The 24,162-nt window shown below is 34.7% G+C and overlaps 1 protein-coding gene across 7 annotated transcripts in view; it reads right to left on the bottom strand.

The window, feature by feature from the left end:
• Positions 1 to 24,162, bottom strand: part of Dlg2 (discs large MAGUK scaffold protein 2) — a 1,165,863-nt gene that overhangs the window by 758,481 nt on the left and 383,220 nt on the right. For 5 of the 7 annotated variants that reach the window (XM_076843908.2, XM_076843909.2, XM_076843910.2 and 2 more), the window contains exon 1: positions 2,752 to 3,060. The exons of the other annotated variants lie outside the window; for them this stretch is intronic. In XM_076843908.2, coding sequence (XP_076700023.2) covers positions 2,752 to 3,060 — 309 coding nt within the window. Of the gene's footprint in view, positions 1 to 2,751; positions 3,061 to 24,162 lie in introns of those variants that run through there. 7 annotated transcript variants of the gene reach the window in all.

The following is a 24,162-nucleotide window of genomic DNA, read 5'->3' as shown; positions in this document are numbered from 1 at the left end:
CTCAGATTATTACCATGGCCCTCTATTATATCAGTCAGAAATAACATTGCTGATTTCTATGTATTACAGCAAATATCTCCAAGGGCAAGATCTCAGCTCCCAGTCACTTAACCTCCCTCAGGCACACTCTGCACCACATGAGCATCTCTGGGCTATTCTAAAACATGCACAATACTTCTTTCCACTTTATTGAGAATTCCAATGTTTAGTACCACTAGCTCCTCTCCTTGGTTTACAATATTTTACAGAATATATGTGAAATTAAGGGGTAAAAATAGCATTATAAAATTCTTAAAACAGATTCAGTTTTAATAGACACATAGATACACATTCTTGATTTGTGATAGTATACATGAACCTGTAATACTTAGACATTTAAGTGTAATTAAAATATTCTATAGATGTAAATGTGAATGAATACATATGTATATATAACAAATAACATATATATTAGTATTTTTGAGCCCTCCTACCAGAAGTAAAGAAACAACCTTTATGTGGAAGTATATTTTCCATGAAGAGAATGAAGGATTCTTTGGGAAAATAAATTAGTATTTTCACAGTGAAAAACTAGGAATAATATAAAAATTTAATTTTCATTTGTGTATTATATGCATTTATATATATATATATATATATATATATATATATATATATATACACTTATATATACATGTTAATATTTGCATATATATTTACAAGTATAATACCTCAAAATACCTAAAAGATAGGTATTATAGAGATATTTTAATATATTAAAATATATGAATATATATGTGTATAAACATTAAAATTATACAACACAATATATTTAAATGGATACAGACAGAGGTAAGAAAGAGACTGATCAATCTACCATAGCACTTTTATAGATCCAAGATGATTAAGGGTAGAAGGTTCAGATGAAGGAAGAACATCACAATATAGAAAACTCTAAATGTTATTGGCTCATAGTTCCAATATTTAGGGTCACTATTCTTCCCAGGCAATAATAAAGTATATGTGAATGAGAGAGAAAATGTTTAGAAATGTATATGCAAAGACAAAAGTCAGATCACGCTGCCTAAATTTATTGTGTTCTTAAGTTACACTGGATCTCTATCAGTACTGAGTTTATTTCAATTTTTAAAGCATTAAATGACAAGTAATTTCAGTCAACTAGGAGACTGTTAAAAACTAAGAAAGGCAGAAGTTTCCCTCAGTTTAAAAATGAATCAAGATTTTTAGAGTATGTTATTACAATGCAGTATTAGATACTTTGGGGTGGGAAATTATCACTTATGAAAATTATCATTTATGAAAAGTATATTATAACTCAGCTAAAAAGAATTCCAACACCGAAGCAAGTTTGCCTTCTCTAAATTGTGCAAAAATAGCTAGATATTGTCAAGTAAGTGAGCTATTGGAATTTAACGTAATTGATAAATAGATATATTAAATAATTTTAAATGAATACATTTGTTAATGAGGATATAGATTTTTTTTACAATTTCCAAGACTGTTTATTCAGTTAGAAATTCATGGTAACTTTAAAAAATAACTGCATTCCTAAATGTTAGTCTCCATTTCAAGCTGAAGTAGTTTATAAATCAAGATACTGAGATGTTCTCTCTCTCTAAGAAAAGCTTATAATTTCATGCCAATGCATCAAAGCCATATATATAGTAACATATTTGTAACTATATCATTAAGAGTTAATGATATGTGACATTCTTGGAAGTACTTTTTAAAACCTATTATTAAAATTAAACCATCCTCTACACCTCTCAGATCATTACACTTTATTCATGACCAATACCCATTATCAGTTATGCTAACAATATTGAAATTGAGATATTTTTCTGCAAACACAGATCTTTTCTTTTCAATGATTATTTAAAAAGAGTCATTGTTCTATATTTATAAAAGTGACTACAGGTGCATTTTATTTATATTTTGTAGCATTTGCAGAAAGTTGTTTTCTTTTCTTTGGATGGAAGCAGAAAAAAAATAAGTCAATTTTATTGCTGGGAAAATTTTAGTAGTTTGAGGGTAAGAATATATTAGGAATCAAATTATGCACATCTGCTTCAGAAATGCATTATCAGAAAGAGAGTTAAAATTTTTAATATAAATAACCTTATTGCTTCTCTGAATAAATGGAATGTTTCATTATTTTATTCTAAGTGTAATTATCCTATATCTTCCTCCAAATTATTCCTTTCATTTGTAAAACTAATTATTTAATGCAAACAAATTTCGTTCTCCACAACTGGAAAGGCATACAGTATTACAACAGTAGAATCAGATTATCATACTTCAAATCACTGTTTTCCGGAGCAGAAGAAATAAACATTCTTTTATCTTTAAAGAGACAGAAAGTGATTAAAATCCATTTTTCTCTCTATTCCTTGACAAGAATTTTAAAAGTAAAATAAACAGAAAAGTTAACCATGATTAGAAGTAAAAGTGCAATTAAGTCTCTGATGTAGAATAGTAAGATCATCGGAGGACTAGAGAAGTTGAACTTGGGGAAGAGTCACTGAAAGAAACTGAGCACAGCATCCCTAGACTACCACAGACCACCCAGAGGTATAAGCCCTGAAACAAGTGAGGAAATGACAGTTCTTTTTTTTTTTTTTTTTCTGGCCTAACATTTTCCAAACAGGCATACCCAGTCAGCAAGGAGGACTCGGTAAAGTTTCCAAACCACTCTGACTTTACACAACTTTCTTATCATTCTCAGGGGAAAGTCACAAGGAAAAGGCTCACCTGTGCCGGGCTGAACCAACCATGTGGGCAGGTACAATGCTGCCCACAAGTCCCTTTGCCCTTGGTGCTCGTCTTGTGGGGGCTTTTCCGCACACTGTCCCACAAGGTGACCAGCTTGGTCCTGTTTGAAGCTGGGCCCCCAGTTCCTGAGGAGGGCATGGTCTGAGAAGTGTACCCGAGCCCCTGAGGGCTCCTCTGCCAGCCACAGGCGCAGTGGGCATCCCTGATCAGTGTGGGCGCGCTCCTGCCGGCATCCATGCCATCGGACCCCCGGCTGCAGCTGTGTTGCTTGGTGAGGTATGCATTCATACTGCACTGATGCCTACTCTTTCCTTTGGTCAGCTCTGTACAGAAATGTCTCCTCCCTCACACCCCTTTCTTCCAGGCAGTAGTAAAAGTCTTTTTCCCCCCGTGAATCCCTCAGTATCTTTGACAGCTGCTATATGCAGTGCATCGTGGGAGCAGAGGGAGCAGCGAGAGCAGCTCCGCACAGCATTATCTGCGGGCTGGTAGCTCTTTGTCAATAGATGACTCAACTCACAGAGCAACTTGACAGTATCCCTGCTCTAGGCAGAAGCAATCAATGCTCCACACAGCTGGGCTACAAGACTGTACACTGTGTTACAAACCCTTTTTGGATGGAGCCCCACAGTAAAGAATACTCATAATTTGGCATTCTGGCTTTTCCCTCTCTCCTCCCTGATCCCCACACAAAATACAAACCTTAGGAAAGGGAACTTCTTATCAGAGTAACAGAACCATTTCCAGAAAAGATGCATCTAAGCTGAAATGCTACAGTATAAGTTATTTTAAATGATGGAAAAGTTACACTGTAAAGGGAATTTTCAACATTTATAGGAATCATCTATCTGGAGAGAGATTTGCCAAGACATGAAACAAAATCAGGAGATAATTAAATAAGAGAATCAATACTAACTCTAAAAAAAAATCAATTTATTTTGAAAATTTATCAAGGTCACAGCATTGTACTAGAGTCCTTTAAAATTAGGAAGTTTAATTTGTTTTAAACCATGATTATAAATTATAATTCTAACATATATTCTTTATGTTATGAACAATTATTAATTCTTTCTCTTTCAAAATAAGGCAATTTTCAAGTTTCAAAACTGGTGGGTTGGCTTATTTTAAAACAGTATTTTTCCTTACCCCAAATTATTCTGAGGATTTCCTTTCAAATACTTTACCACAACAAATACATTCACCACAGAGTCTGCATTTTAAAGTGAACGATGTATCCAACCCATCCGTGCAGTATTTTCGTTTCCAAAGACAGAATTTTCAAAATCTTACGCTGATAAACGAGTGAAATCCATCCAATTTATAACAATTGCCTTCCAAAGAGAACATGATTGTTTTAAAATTTTAGCATGCTTGCTGATTCCATTCATGGTGCTTGCAGTAAAGGGAAAGGCTAAGCCTGACCACGCTTAGAATTTTTATTCTGTTTAAAACTTTCCATATCTACTGCCAAAATATCCTTATCACACATTCCTAAAGAAATAACATTTGTTTGATTGAAAAGCCAGTTGCCATCAACATGGCATACAGGAGCAAAATGACATAATCCATAATATAATTATTTTAAATATTGACAATCTGATTCCATCAGATCCACCTTCTCAGTGAATCAACCAGGTGTTGGGGCAGTGGAGGTCTCATTGATGCCTAAGTTGTCGAGGTGCTTACTGCAGGGCCCAGGACCATTAAAAGGTTCTACATTTCAACACCAGGATACCCTGGATAAATCATTGCTATATTTTAAAATCCTAAAAGAGCAGAAACACCTTTTTCCACATATTTATACAAAAGGTTCTTTTCAGAATTCTACAAGAGAGTCTGACATAAGTACTATGCCCGGCAACGTTCAAAGCACCTCTGTCACATAATAGTGACCCATATATTCAAGTTTAAAGGGAAGCCCTTATTTGTGTTATTGACCAGTTCTCCCCAAGTACCTAACATACTGCCCAGCACATAGCAGGCAATAAGTACATTTTTGTTTGTTTGTTTTGGCATAGATGAGTGGATGGTTGTGTGGCTGTGTAATGGAAGGATAGAGTAAAGGAATAAAGGAGATAATTAAGATTTTTTTTGTAATAATACTTAATATAGTAATGCTCCAGAAATAAACTATTTGTTTAAGGTTAACTTCAATGCTGGTTTTGAGACAGTGCTCTTGTTAAGGAATTTTTCCAGGAAAAAAAAATACAAAGACTTGAATAATTGGGCAGAAATAATAACAGAATTAATGTTTTTTCCTCCTGAAATCAAACCCTGGGTTCAAGATCCATCCTTAAAGACAGTAAAATTGAGGTAAATAGATCATATGGTACTCAGTGGGAAGAAGGCAGAAGATCTTTGTCTGCTCTGTGTTTCTCTGCCTTCTTTATTCTGGATCAAGAGATAACGCCTGAAAGAACTTTTGGGTCAGATAAAGCCCTAGAGAGCTTCAGACTTGTCTGGTGTCACCATGACGCATGACTCTACACTAGGACCTGACGGGTTATGGTAATGCCATCACTCCCAAATGAGAATGTCAGGAACTGATAATTTTGGCTCTCTCTAATCTTATCTAACCATTGATAACTTCTCTAGTTTTTCAGGCAGATATCATTGCTCAAAGGCCCATTGGCATTTTCAGGGAACACATGACCTGTTCGCATCCATTTGCCTCTCAAGTGTGAGAATCCGTCAGCATAGAAGTCAGTCAGTATCCATCCATCACAATATTGTAATGGTGTGTGCAGCTTGCGGCAGGACAGAGAAGATTTCCTGGCTTACTTGAGATATTATAACTCTTCACAGGCACCTAAATCTGTTAGGAATGGGTTGCTTGGAATGAATTATTTCTTCCCATCACAAGGGCCCTAGGATTTCTGTTTTCATAATGTTATCTTGTAATTTCTTTGTATATAAAAATATCATGTTGCATGTCCAATGTTGCTTTCCTCTAAAGATATTTAAGATCATAACAAAATTTTATTCAGCATACTAAAAGACCACGTTGAAATTATTAATTCACTATTCATACATGTAATTTCAATCTTCTGTCATTTCCTCCCACAACAAGAAAGATTTTTCTTTGCAAATAGGACATTTGGCTTTCTAAGTCTGAAGACAGACCACTTAAACAGATAAGTATGTCCAACCAGTCCTCTTTACTATGAAACAGACTCACTAATTAACAATAATCCAATTTGGTCAACTGTAATTGGAAAACTATAATGACCATGAGATGACATGAAATTCTGGTAAAACAAGAATTAGCAGTGTATGAGTACACATCCTTCTGATCACTGTGATTAACAGGGGCAGATGGTGCACAGACCAATGCCTAGACAAGATATATCTTATTGAACTCTGTTTGACCTCACTGACTCTGTAGAACAACTACTTTGTAAAGCAAGAGTTTAAAAATAATCTCCTAGCTTGATTTTCTTAATAAAAATAAATAACAAACATGATTTCCAAATAAATTGTACTGTATTAGAACACTATGCAGAATTTTTTCAAGATAAAATTTCCTCTGGGCACTTTATGCATATGGGAAATGAAAATATTAATTACAAAAGAAGAGCTAAGTGCTTGCTAAAGGATGACAGAGAAGCAAAAGCCCTTAATATATTAACTAATCACAGAATGCTATGACACATTAGATACAATTTCCCCTGATTTTAAAAATGAAAAAAAAAAAAACTAGAAGTTTTATAAATGCAAACGAATTGATAGTCTTCTACAATGATTTGGCCTAGAAATCTCCAGGTATAAACACATTTACCTTTCAAAATGAAAGAACACGAATATTTAAAATATTTTAGACTCTTAAATCATTTCTAAACTGCTTAAACCAATTTAAGTCATAAATTTTATGAGAAATAAAGTAATAAAATAAGTAGGAATTCAGTGTGAAAGGATATATGCCCAATGATACAGAGAGACAATTTAATAGGAATTGGAAAAAAGTTTTAAAATGTCTTACATTATTACTAATATACTCAATTTGAATGGGAGTTACTGGGGAGGGGGTTAATCAGAATTAATGATAAGAAATTGTAAAATAGTTTTCAGGAAATGTAGTTTTATGATATTCAATGCACTTAGTAACACTATTATAGAAATCAGAATACTGTGATATTTCTTAAGGATTCTGAAAAGAACACTGGTAAAAAGGTAAAAATTATTTATGATTTGCATATTTTAATATTGAATCTAAGTATTGAAATACACTATTATAAGAAATTTGTTCTCGTCTTTCGAGATTGAACTGTCACATCTTCTGTGAGATTTACAGATTTCTCTTAGCATATTAAGTTGCATTCTACAATATCTATATACTTTTCTATGTAAATATCTTTTATATATGTTTATATCTCACAATCACCATGACAACCATTCTACTCTATGTTAGCATTGCTTCTCTACAGAACTGGTGAAACAGCTTCTTAATTGGTCTCTGACATCCATTCTTAATTTGTTCTTCTCATACAGTTTACAGAGCTACTCCTAAGATACCATTGTGATAGTCTTGCCCTGCCTAATACCTGTGAATAATTTCTTGGGATCTTTATCTACACAGGTTGCACCATCTTTACAATGGCTTGCATGGTTCTTAGTTGTGCCCTGGCCCCTGCCACTTTCACTGGTCTTGTTCACCAAATACCCCTGTGCCCTCCAACCACACAGGCCCTAAATACCTGCACACATTCCCTCTTTGTTGACACCGAGTATTAAGCAAGCCCTTTTCTTACTCTACACTTTAACATAATTGATTCCTACTTTTTATCTGTAGGATGCATTAAGAAACAACCTCCCAAATGTCACCCTAATCATACAACATAATCTGTGAATTAGAATGACCTTACTGTGCAACACAATTCCAAAATAAGGCTCCAAAACTTTTCTTGCAACCATATTTCCATCCCTAAGCCTCCACTATTCAGAAATTCTGGGGTACTTTCTGTCCTCCAGAACTCAGACCCAAATGTCATCTCTCCAATAAGGCATCCCATGAACACTTCCCCCCTCCTCCAGGATAGGTCATGTCATTCTGCAATCAAATACTCAGCACCTGTGCTTCTCTATGACAACACTTATCATAATTGTATTCAAAAGAAGGATTATCATCTTACTTTTATCATCTTACTTGTTTTGTGCCCTCCTCAAAATGGAATGTAAGTAATCACCAGTAAAGCAAGGGCTCTCTTTTACACACCTGCATCCTCACAACTCAGCATAAAGTAACTATTTAATATTTATTAAAATAAATCATGTGAGAAAAAAGACAAAAGAATCTTACAGTGATCAGACCAACATAGGTATTCTGATCTGTGCTCTAAGTGTAAAGTGTAAAATGGATAAATGAGCATTTTGATCTCAAAAACAAAATAACAGTGAGCTCTTATGGTTACCAACTCAATGCAGCATTTAATGTGGAACCCTTATGGGGTTGATAGGAATGTAAAATGGATCAGTTTCTCAAAAAACAATAGGAAGTTTTCTCAAAAAATTCAAAGTAGAACTTCCACATTATCCAGCAATCATACTTTGAGTTACTTATTCAAAAATAATTGAAATTAGAATCCGGAAGGTATACTTATACTCCTATGTTTATTGAGCATTATTCACAGTAGCCAAGAGGTGGGAAACAACCTAGATGTCCATCAAGAGATGAATGGATAAACAAAATGTGGTAATTTTAAACAATGTAATGTTAACCATACAAAGAAAGTGACTCTTGAAGACTTTATACAAAGAAAAATAAGCAATTACAGAAGGATATATACTGCATTATTCTGCATATAAGAAATATCTCAAGAAGTCAAACTCACAGAAACAGAAAGTAGGATGTTGGTTTTCAGGGTCTGAGAAACAGAAGAGTTTGGGAGTCATTGTTAAATAAGTATAGAGTTTAGATCATGCAATTTGAATGAATTTAAGACTTGTTATACAACCTGCATTTTTGGTTTACAGTGCTATACTGTACCCTTATAAATTCAGGAGAATAGAACTCATGTTTTATTTTTTACCATAATTTTTAAAAATCGGAAGCTACTCATTATGGTAATAATTCTGCTTACTTCTTTTTTAACTTTGTAACTTGACTGGTAAGGAGGCATAATAGGTATCTCCATGCCTTTATCTTTTCTGATATACACAAAGTTTGATTGCTAGATAATGCAGAAGCTCTATTTTAAATTTTTCTGAGAAACCTTCATATTGTTTTATAATAACTGATCCATTCTACATTCCTACTAATAGCATAAGGGTTCCAGTTTTTTTTCTACATTTCCAATGACATTTGATATTTTCTATTTTTTTATGATAACTATCATTATAACAGGTATGAAATGATACTGCACTTTAGATTTAATTTTCATTTTTCAGATAATTAGTGATATTTAGCATCTTTTCATCTATATTGGACATTTTTACATCCTCTTTGGCAAAATGTCTATTCAGACTTTTTGCTCATTTTTAATTAGGTTATTATCATTATTGTTATTATTTTGTTACTGTATTGTAGAAGTACATCATATTTTGGATGTTATCAGATATTTGGCCCTTATTAGATACATGGCTTGCAAATATTTTCTTTCATGCTACAAGCTGCCCTTTGCTGTAGTTGGAATCTTGAATGTCTCCACAGGGCCTAGTTGTTACAGGTGTGATCCCCAGGGTGGTGGTATTGGCAGTTGGTGGAAACTTTAAGAGAGGAGATCAGGAGGGAGGTCTTCAGGTTATGGACAGCATGTTTCCAAAAGGGACTGTGGGACCCTGATCCTTTTCTCTTCCTTCCTTTGTATTACCTGGCCTCAGGTAGGCAGTTTTTCTTAGCCACATACTCTTGCTCTGATGAGCTGCCTCACTAGAGGCTCAGAACATGGGCTGGACCTCAAAAACTGGGAGCCAAAATAAAACTTTGTTTTTATAACTAAATTAGGTATCTGTTATAATAATAGAAAGTTAACTAATATATGTTATTATTCTCTTGATTATTTCCTATGCTATACAAAGATCAGATTTGATGTAATTTCACTGGTCTACGTTTGGTTTCAATGCCTGTTTTGATACAATATCCAAGAAATAATTGTCAAAACCAATATCATGAAGCTTTTCCCCTTTATTTTCACCTAAGAGACTTATAGTTTTAGATCTGACCTTTAAATCTTTAATCTATTTGAGTTTATTTTTTGTGTATAAGATAATGCTCCAATTGCCTTTTTTTTTTTTTTTTTTGGTTGTAGATACCCTGTTTTCCCAACAGTATTGAAGACAATCATTCCCCACATGCAGTCTTCATACTCTTGTTGAAGTCATTTGAATAAATACACACACACACACACACACACACACACACACACATATGCATATATGTGTCTATAAATATATACACCACATAAAAATAAATAAATATATAAATATATACACCACATTAAAATATATATATACCACATAAAAATAAATAAAATAAAGGTACTGTGTCCAACTACAACTAAAAAAAATAAATATTAAAAAAAATTTATATTTTTATATTGTTTTTCTATGCTTTATTTTTTTAAATTATGTTCTAAGTGTAATTATTCCCTTAGTTCTGCTAATCTTAGATGTGGTTCTTTTTCTATTTCTTTGAGGTAGAAGATTAAACCGTACACTTGTGTTCTTTCATCTTTTTATTTATAGGTATTATCACTATGAATTTTCTTCTTCAGACTATTTTTGCTGTATCACATATGTTTTGATATTTTGTATTTTTTATTTGCTTGAATATATTTTCTAATTTCTCTTTTGATGACTTGTTTGATATATTGGTTTTTTAAGATTATGCTTTAAGATTATTTAGTCAGGTGTGGTGGTACAATTTTGTAATCCTAGCATTTTAGGAGGCTGAGGCAGAAGAAACTTGAGTTCAAAGCCAGCCTCAGCAAAAGTAAGTTGCTAAGTATCTCAGTGACACCTGTCTCTAAATATAATACAAAATAGACTGGGGATGTGGGTCAGTGGTTGAGTGCATCTGAGATCAATTATCAGTACCCCCCTCCCCCAAAAATATGCTATTTAATTTGCACCCATTTGTGCATTTTGAGTTTTCTTCTGGCATTAATTTCTGGTTTTATTACATTGTGACCAAAGATATACTTGGTATGATTTCACTTTTCTTAAATTTGCTTAAGCTGTTTTTGTAACCTAACATTTGACCTCTCCTGCAAAATGTCTTGTGTGTGCTAGAGGGCTACTGTTCAGTGAAATATCCTGTTTATACTTGTTGGTTCAATAGGCCTATAGTATTGTTCAGGTACTCTGTTTTCTTATTGATCTTTTTTCTTCATGTTCTATACACTATTGAAAATGTGGTATTGAAATCTTCTAGTATTATTATTAAATACTATTGCTACTTCTCCCTTCAGTTCTGTTATTGCTTGCTTCATTTATTTGAGTACTCTGATGTTTAGTATTTATATACTTATGATTTTTATACTTTCTTGCTGAGTTGAATCTTTTATCACTATTTAATGTCCTCACTGTATCTTTACAAAATTTTACTTACAGCCTATTTTCTCTACTATAATTGTGGTCACCATTGCATTTCTTTGCTTATGTTTTCAAGGACTATCTTTTCTTATCCTTTCACTTTCAGCCTATGTGTGTTACTAAATGTAAAAAGAGTCCCACAGACAGCAATTGAATTTTGAATTTCAAATCCATTCAGCCACCTTGTATCTTTTAATTGGGAGGTTTAATCCTTTTACATTTAAACTAAGTATTAATAGGAAAGGACTTACTATTACCATTTTGTTAATGGTTTTCTGTCTTGTTTATCCCAGTTTTTCTTTCTTGTTATCTTCCTTTATGTTTCACTGATTGGTTTCTTTTGTTGTTGTTGTTGTTGTTTAACTATAGATGGACAAATATCTTTATTTTATTGATTTATTTTTATGTGGTGCTGAGGATCGAATCCAGTGCCTCACAAATGCGAGATAAGAACTCCACTGCTGAGCCACAATCCCAGCCCCTCACTGATTGTTTTTGTAGTCACATTTGCTGATTCCTTTCTCATTTTTTGTGTATCTTCTACTAAAGGTTGTGTGTGTGTGTGTGTGCGTGTGTGTGCACACACGCATACCTGTATGCATACATAAAACATCTTGTAATTATAACAATCCAATTTAATCTGATAACAACTTAACTTCTATTGCACATAAATGCAGCCATGCCCTGTATAATGACATTTCAATAAATGACAGACTACTTATAGGACACTGATCCTGTGTGATTATACTGCCTAGAGATGTCATAGCCATTTTAGTGGAAGTTCACTCTGTTTGCACTATAATTAAACTACTGAATGACACATTTCTCTGAATATATCTCTCTTGTTAAGCAATGTAAGTACTGTTTTACTCCACCCCAACACTTTATTATTGTTTTCACAAATTACATCTTTTTATGTTGAACTATTCACATTTTTGTAATTATAGTTTTTTTTTTTTTTTTTTTACTTTTGCATTTTAATTTCTTCTTTATTTTTCAACACAAGGATGGTAGGTAGCCCTAAATACTGAGCTTTGTGGATGACTCATCAATATACTCTTGTCTAAACCTTAAGCAACTTGAAAGCCAATTTGAATATTCAAATTGCATTGATTTAAAAGGGCCAGCAGTGCCTCTTGACCATGCTTTGGGGACCTAATACACATAACTTCCTAGGTGTGTTCTTTCCAAGTGTTTATTTCTCCACTCTTCCAAATGACACTTTCTGGGTTGCCAGGAGCAAACAAGGTAGTGTGGGAGAGTGTGGGGGGGACCCAGGAAGGGCACAGGCACACGCTTTACCCTGTGCTAAGTTCCAAAAGGGAGAAATGCATGAATAATGAGATGTACAAAAATAACATTATGATAATGAATCATAACTAAAAAATAGAGCACAAGAGAAGGAAAAGTGGAAGAGAAAGGAAGAGAAGGAGGGAGACAAGTAGGAAAAAAAGAAATGAGAAAACAATTATAAGCTAAGGAAAGAAATTTCTTTAAAAAGATAAACAGGGCTGGGGGTGTGGCTCAGTGGTAGAGAGCTTGCCTAGCATGTGCAAGGCCCTGGATTCAATCCCAGCACCACCAAAAAAAAAAAAAAAAAAAAAAAAAAAGGAATGAATATAAGTGTATAAATGGTCACTTCTCTGAATATGGGATAATCTTGCACATACCACTGAAGCCCCTTGAAACAGAGCTCTAGAATAGTTGAGATCTGTTTCATTTAGATTTTGAGAGGAAACCATACGTTAATTTTACAAGCCCTTAGTGTCATGATGAATGATTTGTAATGGATATTTTCTAAATTTACCAGAAATGTTAAAAATCTTTCTGGGTTAAAAATAAGCCAGATTCTGACTTGTCAAGAGATAATTCAACTGTGGATTGGCCTACAGGCAGAGGTATGGTTTAAAAGAAACGACAGACTTTCTTCCAACTAAATGATCTCTTTTCCTTGGGGGCTTGACATTTTAATAAAGTTTTACCTAATTGGCTTTGCTTTGGCCAGTACATTTTGAATTCACATTTAATTAATCATCTGTTCCTTTGTGATTCCATATTATTTTGCTTTTGCGTTTATTCATTTCATTCAACATTTATTTGTTAAGTGTCTATTCTGTACAAGGAGCCAGGCTAGCGACAAATTAGTAAACTATAGACAGGATAAAATTTTAGTGGAGCAGAAAGATCTAGAATAAACAAGTATGCTGAGTGACAAAGTGGAAATGTACAGGAACAATATGTGGGATCTTCTGTGACTGGACTTGTCATGCTAAGGTGAGTTTTATAGTTATATGTGTACACATCCGTCTTTCCTGCAGCATTATAAGCTATGCAAAAGCAAAGACCATTCTTTGTTTGTAAACTAACACTATCCTTCTTTCAATTCCATAATATAATTATTATTTATCAGTCAAACTTATTGAACCAAACTTGGAAAATATAGAACTTGGGTTTGGGAAACATGCTCTAGTTACAATTCTGCTACTGTCTAGTTGTTTCATCTTGGACAAGTCACTGTAACTTGCTGTTTTAATGACTCCGTTTGTACAATTAAGAAAGTGGATAAGGGAATCTATGAGGTTACCCTTGTTGTTCGCTACAAGCAGGCATAGCTGACAATGATGCCCTGCTATCATCTTTTTAAAAAATTTATTCTAATTTGTTATATATGATGGCAGAATGTAATTAATTTCATATTATACATATAGAGCACAATTTTTCAAGGCACTGATTATACACAAAGTATTTTCACACCATTTTTGTCTTTATACATGTACTTAGGGTAATGATGTCTTGCCATCATCTTAAGATTCACTCACAATGTTTCACATTAACTATAGAAATATGAATTGAACATAGCCAGCTAGTTGAAGAGTATGTCTTGATGAATTTTTTGGCTTATTTTCTTAATTTTTATTTTTTTACTAAGAGTTTGTCAACAGAAATACAGTATGATGCATTGGTTAAAATACTAACCTCTGACGTCACTGTTACATCTATCTCACCTCCATTACTTATTTAAACATGGGAACAAATGCTTTCTGCCCTTCCCTAACAGCTCTTTATTATGCCTATTTAAGACTGCACACATTTTCACTGCTGCATAAATATTGAAATCTGATGGGATTTTCTTTTTCTCTGGAACATTTTTCTCTACTTTTGCATATTGTGATAAAGCTTTGAATAACATTTGTGTACTTCTTCCATTTATAGTAGATGAGGCATGAGCTCTAGAGTCAGAGTTTAGGGTTCACATGCCAATTCTGACCATTACTATTTCAATTAAACTCTCTGAATCTCAGTTTCCTCATCTAAAAATAAGATAGTTCCTACCTCAGAGAACTGATTTAAGAACAACAGGAACTGATCTCCATGAAGTACCTGGCACATTGCCTGGAACAAAACAATGACCAATAATCTCTATTTATATATCAATCATTTTTATTCCCTTCCCCATTCTGACTTTAAGTTTCAGAAGCTGCTATTTTAAAAATCTACAATACCCATGTACAAATATTCAATAAAGATCAGTTGATTTCAGTTCAATGTTAGGATTCCATATTGGTCCTAAACTTATCTTCCAAACTCCTCTTTGGGATAAGACATATTTTTTCCCTGGGCTAGATGTAAACTAATAGCCCCATCATCAATAACATACCTATTATTTATTGAGCATTATAATGGGTCTCAAGCATATATATTTCACTTGATTCTACTAATCCTATAGTGGGAATATTAAGATGTCAATTTAAGATATAGAAATAGGTTTAAAATGATTCTACAATTTTCCCACAGTCAAGTAAGTGAAACCCAAAATAAAACTGAGGTCCACTAGAACTATACATGAAAATGTGTGCAAAACAGTATCTAATTTTTCCAGTAAGATTTTGGTTTTTGAAAATATTTCTCTTAATCTTCACAACAGTCACATGTACTAGGCAAGGCAGAGGAAAATCCGACATTCATTGCCATGAAATTGTCTCAAAGGTCAGACAGTTGGTAAATGATATTGTTGGAACTAAAATTCAAATCCAAAGCCCAGCGTTCAGTATCTTTCCACTATTCCATTCTGTGTTCCTACCCAGCACACTCCCTTTCCAGGGATGAACATGTGACACCTTGTCACTCTCCTTGCCATCAAAAAAATGGGTAAAAGAGGAAGTACATTTAGTAAACCTAGAACTTAAGTTTTTAAGTTCAGTGTCAGCAAGAAATTTGCATTTGCCTTCTCTGTTCCTATTTATAGGTTCTAAGGAAAGGATTAATCAGGATTTTGAGATGTCTGATGGAAATGGTTTTCTAAACTTGAAAGCCTTTTTAAATGAAAATAAAGTTTTTGCCTTAATTATATTTTCTCATACAAGTCTAGGAGCATCTGCAATTTCTTACAGCCACAGGAGAGAGGTTTGAATTTATGTAAACCCCATTTCTTCTAACTGTAGAACAGCATCAATCATAGCATTTGCAGCTATCATTTATTGATCATCTACTATTAAGGTGCCAAGAAACCTACAGATTGAGAAGTTCTTATAACAGTCCTGAAATCCAATGTAATTCCCATTTCTAGATGAAGAAATTGAGGTTCAGAAAAGTTAAGTAATTGCTTAAGGTTATGAAGCTGTGAAAGAGCAAAGCCCTAAATTTAAATCAAGATCAATCTGATTCGAAATCCTCATACTTCCTACTGTGCCATGTTACTCCTCTCAAAAGATAAAAAGTGAAAAAAAAGCAATATAAGTCCTCTATATTCCTTTGGCTGATACACGTCCTTTAAATGCTAATCTCTGAGTCAAACTGTGGGGGTTTGGGGAAAACAACTCGAACTCTAATTACATAAGCCCCAGTTGATGAGAAGGCCAAGCAGAAATGAGTTATCAGCTACTCTGGGGTGGAGTTTTGCCACCTGACAGTGAGTATTCATTTAGTCCTGCTGGGCTAAATGAAATGTGGTATTGTTCACCCAAGTGCCAAAATACCCACTGCGAGACCTTTCAAAGAAATTGTCTTTATTCTAGATCTCACACATAAGTCACCAAAGCATCCATGAATTTCAAATTACCTGTGACCTAGGTCCTCAAAATTGGCATTGGTCCCAAGACATGCAACTCAGAGCGCTCAGGCACTAGCACTGAAAATAGGTTTGGGAGGATTCACTTGGTACCAATTAATTAACATAAAATTAACATGAAAATATTTTCTATTTTCTATGGAAAGTCATTTATTTTGTCCTTGTAATATGTTATTTTGGTATGTACTATTTGCCACAAAGATTAACCTCACTTTATATGTAGTTTCCTAAATAACATTTGCTATTAAAGAAAAGTACAGAATTTATTTTATGATATTTCCTCTTTCTTACCTTTACTATTTCTATTGAGGATAACAGGATTGCTTGTCTTTTGTTGTTCTTGTTTTTTTGTTTTTTTATTTTCTGGCTCTTGGTGTCAAACACAGGGCCTTAGGCCTGCTAGGCCAGCATGCTATCACTAAGCTACAACCCCAGCTCCTTTCTTGTCTTTCTTTAAGCAGGTAATGTGAAGGAAGTGTACAAGGTCTTGGGGAATTTATTGCTGTTTGTATCCAATCTACTAGGTGGCCTTTTTAAAATCAGAAAGCAGCATATCAGAAATAGCATCTCATTCCACCTGGGGCAAATTGATGATCAACCTAAAGAAGACCTTGATACAAATGTTCATATTCTTCTCCATTGATATCACTATTGTGACAGGATAGTAAGCTTCCTTTCAGGTCCAGAAAGTCCCATGATCATTCAAGGGGAAATCAATCTCATCAGAGATGGAAAAGAAGATAAATTAAGAGCAACAAAACAAATCCTTCCTGATTTTGGAGCTGCAATGGAGCTCTTACTGAGCCAATACAACTGAGGTCAGTGGGAGAATAGGAGTTTTGCACACCTGGATGTTATTCACATGTGCCACTTATATTTCTGTCTACTTTTCAGATTTCTAAATCGCTTTCTTTATTCATTACTTTTTGGCTTGTTTACATGCAAAGTCCCTGTTGCTTTACAAAGAATTCTATGGGGATAAATAGAAAAGACTAATGTTCCTCTGTTTCCTTGATCCAAGGAAAAGTCTTTTGAAAAATCATGTAGTGTTTCTGAAAATGAAATTGTTCTGTTAAACATCTGCATCCCAAATGGTTCCCTAACTAGTGAAAACACAATTGTTTGTGCCTTGAATTAGGCTCTGAGTAATGTATGTGCTCTTTTGAGCTAGGGCTATGTCAACCACTGAGTTTGGTCCATCATGGACTTGGCATTCAGTTGACAATTTCATTTTTGTAACATTGCTGACCTCTGCTATATCCCCCTACTGAAACAGAAAGGAGCTGGCGTCTTTTCAAAAGTAATCTAAAGCAATTACTCCTACTTCCTAATAACGTTGGCAGTTGCCATGTACATTTAAGTTACAAGAAAGTAAGAGGCACTTTTTCCTTAAATCCAAGCTTCTTAATTAAAAATGAAGAAGCCCACATGAGAGAAGCAATCACAATAAAATAACTTTGTCTTTGAACAAAAAATTACATAGCAATGATACCATCATTATCTTAACATTAAAATCCATGTGTAGTTTTATACTTCAATTTCCTCAAAGTTAGCTCTGTTAAGTCCAAAGTGTATAGATCTAATTTAATCCCCATAATATCACACATTATGGGAATTTACTTATTCTAAGGCTATGCTGAGGTCTTAGATAAATTATTTAAGGTTTATAAGTGCCTGAAGATATTATTTTCACAAACGCAGTGGCACTTATAAGAAGAATATCAGATTTCAGAAAAACAGAGCCTGTGTGCGTATGTAAGCAGTGTGTGTTGGCTTGATAAGCCAGAGAAAGGGATATCCACTACTAAACCATAGGATTTGCTACAATTGGGACACTTCCACAAGCCCTACATGATGGGCGTAGCATCAAAATACCAGAAAATCAAACAGTTTCTAAAACAACAGACTCTGTCTACCACAACTTACTCTTCAGTAAGTCAATAAATTGTTAATGATTCTCATAAACCTTCTTCCTTTTGAGTTGCATATCTTACATTTCAGTCTCCTGGAGTCAAACTCAAAGTTAAATAAGAGAAAATGTCTTCTTGTCAAAATTCTGAAATGTTTAGTTTTTAGGTTACAATGCTCATATTTACCCAGAGATAAATCATTGAATTTTTGAGGACTGGCCTGCATTAGTGACCATGTACTATGGAAGACTCCTGTACAGTTTACTAATTCTTTCCATATATTAATTGTTATTGTTATATTAAAAGATAAAAGGGGTTTATCTATAAAAGATAAGTGATACACATCATAGGATTCTGAGGAACTACATTAGCTTTCGAACATAATATTACTAGCTGATATTTCCTAGTCTCAAAAGCAGCAAACTATTTGAAATTGCTGAAACCTATATAGTAGTGGAACAACTATATGCATAAATGCATTAATCTTTTTGTAATTTTTTTTTAAAGAAAGAGGAGAGGGAGAGGGAGAGGGAGAGGGAGAGGGAGAGGGAGGGAGGGAGGGAGGGAGGGAGGGAGAGAGAGAGAGAGAGAGAGAGAGAGAGAGAGAGAGAGAGAGAGAATGATTTTTTTTTTAATATTTATTTTTCAGTTCTCGGCAGACACAACATCTTTCTTTGTATGTGGTGCTGAGGCTCGAACCCGGGCCGCACGCATGCCAGGCGAGTGCACTACCGCTTGAGCTACATCCCCAGCCCCTTTTTGTAATCTTTATAGAAATCAATTTGTGAGATTTTCCTGTAGTTAACATGATTGATTCTGACATTGTTTTATCATGAGAGTTTTCTCTTTTAATCTATTGTTTTAATACATGCATATTCTATATGAACATAGGCAGATTCATTCAACTCTATCACAACATTGTTTCAGCTTTTACTGAATTCTCCATATTCTCTTCCCATTTCAATCAAGTTTAAGAAATAGAAGACTGAGCTGTTCCACTACAATAAAACTTGTTGAATCTGTACAAGAGTAATTGGATGAAAGGGACCACATTTATGAACCATCAGTGTGCTTGCCACCCTTACAACCATATATAGGAAACAATTGGATATGGAGAATTTTATTCACTCAGTGAAGTTTGTTCATTTACTCTAATCCAGCACTTTCCTGATACTCAGTTTATAGGACTGTATCAGAGACAAGTCATTCCTGCCATGGTGTTAATCTCAGACTAATGCTGGAATCTTGAAGAAATAACTATACAGAAAATCATTTAATTACAACCTTGAAAGCACCAATAAAGAAGTTTAAAGGCTGTGAGGATATGTAAGAGAGTCTTTAGAGATGGCTTCTCTATGAAAAATGACATGTCAACTGAAAAAGCTGGTATATATGAGGGTAAGGTCTATTCCACTCTAGATCAATTTGGCAAATAAAATATGAATATGCTAAATTATTCTACAACCTGAAATGTATACAGCTCTGTGGAAATGTATATATTCCAAGGTACAAATAGGAAAAATTTATATCCCCCAAATACGTGTGTCCTTGTTATTTAAAATTGATTACATCTATAACCATGTTAAATCTTTCCTCATATTTTAAGTAAAATTCTCTAGTATACATGTGTAAAAAAGAATCAAGCTGAGAAGGAAAAGGAGGAGGAGGAAGAGGAGGAGTAGCAGCAGCAACAGCATTAGGAAGAGAAGAAGAAGAAAGAGAAAAGAAAACTGTAGAGAAAAAAAGAAAGCTAAGAAGGGAGGGAGGATAGGAGAGAAAAAAGGAACCTTAACATGGCTTTAAAAATAATACATAACCCTTTATTTTGTCACTGGCACTAGAGGCAACATCATGTTGCTAGGGTAATCTAAAAACAAAACAAAACTTTCTGATTTTGATAATAAGAACATTCCCCACATGGGAATTTCTGAAATAACTGTTGATCAAATAGGTTGACAACACTGACAGATATCTGAAGAATTCTATACCACATATTCAAGCTCAGATGACCCTTCTAGAGCAATATTGGTCTGCTGAGCCTTTCAGTTTTCCAACAGTTTCAAATACTTTAAATTTGGAATTTGTACATCTTATGGCTATATACATTGATAATAGTAATTTTTTATTGTAGGACTACTTAAAAACTTCAGAGGTGGGAGAAAATGAATTTGAATTCCAGCTGCACCATCAATCAGCTGTGGGACCCCAGGCAAGTCACTTAAACTCTTTCAGTCTCAGTGACCTCATCCATGATATGGAGATAATAATGTTTACCTCTTATGATTAATGAGGTAATACTTGTATTAGATTTTGTGATTCAATTCTGTTACTCTCAATCTTCCCCCGCTCCCCGCCCCCCCCCCCCCCCCCCCCCCCCCGGTATTGTGGATTAAACCCAGGACACTCTACCACTGAGCTACATCCCCAAGATCTGTTTTTTTTTTTTTTTTTTTTTTTTTTTTTTTTGAGACACAGCTTTGCTAAGTTGCCCAGGCTGGCCTCAGTTTGCCATCCTCCTGCCTCAGTCCTCCTAGTAGCTATGACAGGCATGTGTTACCACACCTGGCTCTCTCAATCATTTTTTAACCTTCACCCAACCCCACAAAAGAGTGCCTCCCCAAAGAGGAACCAGTGACTCAAAAAAGCTTACTCTCTTGCTTCCAACTCATAGGGAGATCACACCTAGAGTCTTTCCTAACCAAGACCATTGAGGCCTATGCTGGACACATGGATCAACTTCCTTTTCTGGCTTCCTATTTTTCAGTCATTTTCTTGACTCTCACAAGCTCCCCACCTCTGGTGGGCTGTTGTCTTATGCTAAGTCACAAGACAGCAACCACATTAAATGACCAACATGGCTCACCAGGAGCCAAATCTAAGAAAACAGCCAGTCTTCCCACCCTGAAGCAGACCTATGACTATACAGCTCTTCTGGGTTAAAGACATGCGAGCAGGACTGACTAATTAAGAATGGAGGAAGAGAAGATAATAAATTTTCTAAGTGGAGTTATATCTAGATATCTACAAGTTGAAATATTCTTGCCCTTATCTTCCTCATACTTCTTAATTTACAAATTCAATCCAAGGGGGGAAATGTCTATCTATTTTTTTCTCTCCCTGTTCCTCCTCTACATGTTCCACATATATACATAATTTTACATATAGTTGTTGTCTGGTGTCCATGGAGAATGGGTTCCAGAACCACCCACCCCCATCCCCAAATTGGTAGATGCCCAATTCTCACATACAAAATGGTATGATATTTGCATATACCCTACACACATTCTCCCATGATCTTTAAATCATCTCTAGATTACCTGTAATACCTAATACAATCAAAATGGTATGTAAATGGTTGTTAAATTATGTTGTTTAGGGAATAATGTCAAGAAAAATGTTCTGTACATATTCATTGCAGATGCAATTTTTTAAATTTTTTTTAATCTGTAGTTAGTTGGATCCACAGATATGGTGGAACAACTATATGCATAAATGCATTAATCTTTTTGTAATCTTTATAGAAATCAATTTGTGAGATTTCCCTGTAGTTAACATGATTGATTCTGACATCGTTTTATCATGAGAATTTTCTCTTTTAGTCTATTGTTTTAATACATGCACATTCTATATGAACAAAGGCAGATTCATTCAACTCTATCACAACATTGTTTCAGCTTTTACTGAATTCTCCATATTCTCTTCCCATTTCAATCAAGTTTAAGAAATAGAAGACTGAGCTGTTCCACTACAATAAAACTTGTTGAATCTGCACAAGAGTAATTGGATGAAAGGGACCACATTTATGAACCATCAGTGTGCTTGCCACCCTTACAACCATTATTTCACTGAATCCTCTCAGAACTTTTTGAAGTAGACCTTATTCACCATTTCCATTTTATAGTTCAAGCTGAAGGTCTACAAAGATTAATTACTTGCTGCTTTATAATCCTCAATACTCCATGACTGTGATTTTTCAATACATGTTCAGTACATATTTATTCATCCGATTGTTTCTACATTTCTAAGGAAGTCATTGAGCAAAGAATTGAAAAAAGATGATATCTCCTGCTCTCAGTATGTGCTTATGACACCATCTCTCTCACCTCCTTTTGATGCAGTGATAGATACTTTTTAATTCTAATCGATTCTGGATTCATTGTAGTGTTCTCAGTCTGTCTCTACAGATCACTCTTTAGGAAGTAGCGCTTCACTCTAGACCCTGGAGTTCCAGTATCCGCCTCGGAACGCAGATTTCACAAAAGGCTTATCTAAGTCTTATTTTTACTCATGTGGCATTGTTGGTATATGTGTTTAGAACTAGTGACTGCAAGCTAAGTTTTATCAACATGTGAGTTTTTGCTTTTTGCTCTCCAGAGAATAAAGTATAGAAAAATAATTATGGGGAATTTAATTTCTTCAGTATCAGTAAATCTCCTGGCTGAACATTCATCTAAGAGCCACACTGGTTACTTAGAGATTAGGTTTAAGAGCTCATGGGGACTGCTATGTTTACTGAACTGTTTGAACCCAATTATAGAAAGCCCCCCAGTAAGCACATCCAGAAATATGGTCACAGGGAAAAAGTAAAGAAATAATGAGGTATCTCTGAGGAGAGTCTGGATTGCTGATTGGTAGTCACTAAAGAAAGCAATATCAAAGGATGCAGGCACACTAGCAGTATTTCTCAGCCAATAATTTAAAAATGCTATTAACACAAAGTTCCACCAAGTTTCTTTAATTTCCCAGAGTTCTACTGTCCACACTGTCCCAGGAGAGAAACTGTCTTGTATTGGACAGACACATAAAGCCTAGGTCTGTATGCACTCTTTATTTCTTATTAAATTTGAAGTTTCTCTGGGGAGATAAATGATCACTAGACAAAAGCAGTGGCTTTGCAACATCTCACAACATTTTTTGTGGTGGTTAATTTGACTACTCAGTCAGAGGAGATTTAAGAGGTGGATAGGGAGGAGGGAGAGAAGGAAATACAAGCTGATGTGAGTCCATTAGGAATATATGGAAACATTCATGTATATATTCAGCAAAGTATGTAATATGGTCCATTTTACAGATCAATTCTACCAATATGGACACAGGCTCTGAGCAGGTAAGTAATATCTCAAGGAACTTCAGCTTGTAATTAGTAGAAAAAGAATACTGGAACAGTCATCTCCTGACTTTGATATTTATTACTCTTATTTCATAAAGGAAAACCAAATCACTGATGTGGCTATGATGTAACTTCAGAGGAATTAGCATATATCAGGAGGTAAGTGCATGACTGAAAGACACAAGGGTGAAACCAAAGGCTTGGGGCTGGTGTTAAAGGGGCCACTCTTGGAATGAGGTGACAAGCATTGTGGTTACTTGAGGGAGATGGGAGGAGACGGGAATGCCTGGGAATACCAGCTAGGACAAGTATGATTAAACGAAAGCTAACTGGGAACAGTATGTCCAGTCAGATGAATGAAAACTAAAAGAGCATCTTTAAACATGTTTGAGAAGACTAAGGCCAAGTAAGGGAAATCCAACAACTATTAAGTCAGGTCCCATCCTCAAAGAACCTAACAGTTAGTAAGAAGGGCACATGCTAAAGCTCAGGCATTGGGGTCCACATTCTATTGCACAGCAGACACAAGATTATTACTTAACACCTCTGAGTTTAAAGAGTTTAACATCTTTCCTCATTATAAAGCGGGTATCCTAATACCACTCTGGAAGATCTGTTAACTCTTGAGATATTAAAATCTGGCTGTAATACAGGCTTGTTATACATAACAATGATGATATAGTGTTGGTAGTTGGAATTGTGAAATAAAAATGGCTCCAAAACTGATAAAAGAGGAAAACAGTGAAGAGAATGATGTAATCCACTGAAACAAA

Source organism: Callospermophilus lateralis, chromosome 2, assembly GCF_048772815.1.
Source record: "Callospermophilus lateralis isolate mCalLat2 chromosome 2, mCalLat2.hap1, whole genome shotgun sequence".
In the NCBI taxonomy this organism is placed as follows: domain Eukaryota; kingdom Metazoa; phylum Chordata; class Mammalia; order Rodentia; family Sciuridae; genus Callospermophilus; species Callospermophilus lateralis.
Note: the sequence above shows the minus strand (reverse complement) of the source record. Positions and strands in the feature narration are given on the sequence as shown.